The 4,648-nt window shown below is 42.8% G+C and overlaps 1 protein-coding gene across 1 annotated transcript in view; it reads right to left on the reverse strand.

Moving 5' to 3' along the window:
- Positions 1-4,648, reverse strand: part of LOC105992020 (periodic tryptophan protein 1 homolog) — a gene marked incomplete at its 5' end in the record, with an annotated part of 31,614 nt that overhangs the window by 17,141 nt on the left and 9,825 nt on the right. Inside the window, 3 exons of the mRNA XM_013024816.1 lie at positions 1,388-1,519; positions 2,709-2,770; positions 3,257-3,353. Coding sequence (XP_012880270.1) covers positions 1,388-1,519; positions 2,709-2,770; positions 3,257-3,353 — 291 coding nt within the window. The remainder of the gene's footprint in view (positions 1-1,387; positions 1,520-2,708; positions 2,771-3,256; positions 3,354-4,648) is intronic.

Here is a 4,648-nt window from a genome sequence, read left to right on the forward strand (position 1 = left end):
GCTCAAGTGGTAGAGCGCTAGCCTTGAGCTGAAGAGCTGAGGGACAGCGCCCAGGCCCAGAGTTCAGGCCCCATGACCGGACCCAAAAAAAAAAACAACAAAATTACCAGCAAAAAAGCACCAGTGATGAGCAGGCCAGCTGCATGAGAACTTGATGCTCCCGAGTTCAAGTCCCAGTACTGGCACAATCAGCAACAGCAAAACCACAAGGGATACAATGAAGGAACAGGGAGAGATCCAGAGTCAAGGATGGGTTCATATACGAGGATTTAAATTAAAAGTATCTTCTGGGGCTGGGAATGTGGTTCAGTGGTAGAGTGCTTGCTTAGGATGCATGAAGCCCTGGGCTCGATTCTTTTGTACCACATACACAGAAAAAGCCAGAAGTGGTGCTGTGACTCAAGTGGTAGAGCTCTAGCCTTCAGCTGAAGAGCTCAGGGACAGTGCCTAGGCCCTGAGTTCAAGCCCCAGGACTACCCCCCCCTCAAAAAAAAAGCATCTTCTTGGACTGATGGAAATATTAATTTTTCTTTTTGTTGGTAGTGGGGCCTGAACTCTGGGCCTGGGCGCTGTCCCTGAGCTCTTCAGCTCAAGGCAAGTGCGCTACCACTTGTGCCACAGCGCCACTTCAGTCTTCTGGTGGTTAACTGGAGATAAAAGTCTCACAGACGTCTCTTGCCTGGCCTGACTTTGAACTGCGAACCTCAGATCTCAGCCTCCTGAGTAGCTAGGATTACAGGTGTGAGCCACTGGTGCTTGGCAAAAAAATATTTTGTTTTTGGCCAGTTCTGGGGTTTGAACTCGGGGCCTGGGCACTGTCCCTAAACTTCTTTTGCTCAAGGTTAGCAATCCACCACATGAGCCACAGCGCCACTTCTGGCCTTTTCTGTTTATGTGGTACTGAGTAATCAAACCCAGGGCTTCTGCATGCTAGGCAAGCAGTTGCCACTAAGCCACATTCCCAGCCCAGAGGCTTCTCATCCCCCCCCCCCCCCCCCCCCCCCCCCCACAAAATATTTTTCTAAGGGAAAGAGGCAAGAAGAATCTGAGCTCACAACCAGTCTTGGGCTACATATTGCAAAATAAACAAAATGTCTCAAAATAAAACAATATCAGTTATGATTACTATTTCATAAAACAGATAAAATGATGAAAAGCAAGTGAAAATAAAATGTAGCTAATCTAGAGTAGTTGACAATTAGCAAAATCACTCACATAGCCACTAACTTTTTATGGCTAAGCCATTCTCTTGTTAAAAAGACAAACCTCTCTTCAACCTTAAGACCCAAAAGCTCCACATTATTAACAGAGAAGAAAGTTTTTTGTTGATACGCTCTCTAAAGTATAATTAAAAGAACCGTAGTTGTGAGAACCCTGGAAAAATAACCCATGATGTAATGTTCTTACCAAAAAGTGGCACGGTGAGAAGTGATTCCATGTGACTCTCTCGATCTGCCCGCTGAATCGCCACATTCGGTGGCTTTCATCCGGACTCCGGCAGTCATACAGTGCCACTGACCTGGACACAGTCAGGCCAAGTTAGGCTTTGAAGAGTTCAAGTCTTCCTATGTTTTTATTTTTAATGAAATGGTAACAGAAGCACTGTGAAGTCAAGGTTCAGTTATTCAGAGCTGGTTTTAAGGTTCTATAATGTTTTTAAGATAGGAAAAATTGAGTTCCCTTTTACTAGTTGGTAGATTCTGGGCCTGTCGCTCAATTGAAGGCACTGGGAACACTCACGGTGGCTTGACTTTGCACATCCAAGATGAACCCTCTATTTCCACCTGATTCATGTCTTTGCCACAACTCTCCACAACGAGGCTATTGTGCTTGGGGGAGGGGGAGAGGGTCCTAAGGGAAATGCCTGTAATTCTGCTCCCATCATCCTGACAGATGATAAACTTCCATTTTTTTCAAAGGGTAAGGACCCGGTCTTTACTGCTCTCTGATCCTACCAGCCATCTTTCCCACTTTCACTCCAGTTCCTCACGGAGGTGTGCACATGACAGGGGTCAGCCCCTGGGAGGCCTCAATTCTTTACCCCTCCTTAAATATAGGCCTTCTGTCATCATGTGATATGGGAATTCTTCCCATAAGGGTAGAGAGTCTATTTTCCAATCCATGTGACCTGTTTTGGCCAAAAAATCCCCAAACCATAAATAAAAACAGAAAAAGTAAAATCACACCAACCCCCAAAACAGTAGCAGCAGCAACAACAACAACAAAAAAGCCCAAACCACACCAAGATAAAACTAATTCGGAGCCTAGATCTCCAGAGGTCGTGGTATCTCTGCTTTGCTCCTGAACATGCTGTTCGTTCAGCCTGTGTTTGCAGACAAACAAGTCTTCTGGCCCAGGCTAACCAAGCCAATGTGATCAGAGCTGCCAGCTGAATTCAGCCTACATCAGAGAGATGTCACAAGGGTCTAAGGAATCACTGTCTACTAAGTTAAGTAATGATTTCTAGGATGGCTGTTTCACAAAAAAGGTGAACTCACATATCTTCTAAACTCAATGCAGTTGCTAGATCCCATAGCTAGACATTGTGGTGACAGATCCAGATCTTTACAGACCAAAAGGACCAGAGCTGCAAAGGAAAACTAAGTTGTGCTAACAATTCACACATGTCTTCGGTTGGGACTGCAAGTGATAGTGTTCCAATTCAAGAGGATCAGGACAGAGCAGCAGTGACTTGTGTGCTTCCTTACTTATCATAGGATCCAGAAATCAATGTCTGTGCTTCGAATGGATGAAACTGCAGAGTCTGGACCTAAGGGGGAGAGATCTCCATTTGCTTTTAGTAACATTACCTATTATTAGGCGAAAACAGATTTCACAGTGTTAATAAAAATTGTTCCCTTCCTATAAAGTATTGTCTGTGTTAAGAAATGTAAAACGTTGCATATTCAAAAGGCAAAACATGTTCCAAAATAAAAGCTGACATCGACAATAATGCACCAAACACCTCAAATGTTAAAAGAAGTCCAGAAGAAATGCGGTGTGGTTAAAGGGCCTTGGTAAACTGCAAGCGCATGCTTGTACCAGGGAGCCCACAGCCATGGTCACAGATCGGCTGCTGGGTCTGACAGCCTGTCTTCTTGGGGCCCTCATGTTGTAGGAAACTAATTTTCCACTCATTGTCCCTCCCAGCACCGAATGGGGTTTTATGGAGACTGGGCTTTATGGAATCACGGTATTAGCCATGAGAAGCTCTGCATGTGTGTTGGAGATTAGTAGCCCCTTTCTGTCCCCTCACCTTGTCTGTGTGCACAGCTAGGGTGGCTGCTGGCTTCCCCACGGACATATCCCACAGAACCACAGTGCTATCAGCAGACGCACTTGCCAGCACATTTCTGAAAAGACAGAAGAAACAAACTAGGTTGTCTTTTAAAAACAAAGTATGATTCACTAAGCAAAGTATGCCATTTACCACAGCATCAAGAAGATAGTCCATGTTCCTGTACTGGAAGCGGTAACATAGCATCTACAGACTGAACTGTGAGTTGAGGTGCCCATTCACCTACTGCCATTCAAAATCCCACAGTCTGCCACATTCTGCAGAATTAAAATTGAGAATTAAATTAGCTCTAAAAATTTAGAGAAATGTAAGGACTCTTAATAACTAACAAAAAAAAAATCCTGAAAACAAAGAGCAAAGTTGGGAAGCCTATTATCTGATTTCAAAACTTGTTGAAAAGTTACAGTAATCCCAACAATGTACTGCTGGCCTACCGATAGATCTAGAGATGAACAGAAAAAATAATCCTTGGCCCCTGACAATTCAGTGTCTGATCGGGGAAGAACAGTCTATTCAACCAATGTGGTGGAGACAACAGGACATCCTCTCAGAAACTTTAGGCTACTACATCGCCTACCACACACAAAAACAACCTCAAAGTGGGTCACAGACTTAGACGGAAGGGCTAATGCTATAAAATTGTCTGAAGGACATAGGTGTAAATCTTTAGCACCTTGAGCTATACATTGTTTTAAAATGATGTAAGAGCAAAAACATAAATGACAAAAATAAATAGGGGCACTGTCAATATGAAAAACTTGAAACTTAGGAGGAAGTATTTTCAAATCCTAGTTCTGACTAGCATTTTAATATCCAGAAGGAGCTCCTACAATTCCATTTTGAAAATAGGAAAGGGAGTTGAACAGACATTTTTTCCAAAAAAGATATGCAATGGCCAATAAGCATAAAATTACTCAATATTATTGATCAATGAAAAATGCACATCAAACTCACACACACCTGCAATCCTAGCTACTTGGGAGGTCAAGGAAGGAGGTTACCTTGGGCCTAAGAGCTGAGGACAGCTTGGGGGAAAAAAAAAAGGAAAATAAGAAAGAAAACAAGTACTATCTATTGAGCTTCGGGATTTTATGTTGTTTTCTACACTTACTTCAGGAGAGAAACTGGCTTTATCACCAGGTTCTTTTTTAAACATATTTTAATTCCCACGTGAGCATACTGTCCAACTTGTGATTTTCATAAAATCAAACATTTCTTAAGGTCAAATTTGTCTTGCAGTGATGTGGTAAGTTGCCAAATAATCGAGATTATTTTAAAATGTTTTGTTCATACTCTTGTTTTATAATTAAAATTTACCTTCAGTGTGTATTGGGTTGTTTTGGGGGGGGG

Source organism: Dipodomys ordii, unplaced genomic scaffold (genome assembly GCF_000151885.1).
Source record: "Dipodomys ordii isolate 6190 unplaced genomic scaffold, Dord_2.0 Scaffold79, whole genome shotgun sequence".
NCBI lineage: Eukaryota > Metazoa > Chordata > Mammalia > Rodentia > Heteromyidae > Dipodomys > Dipodomys ordii.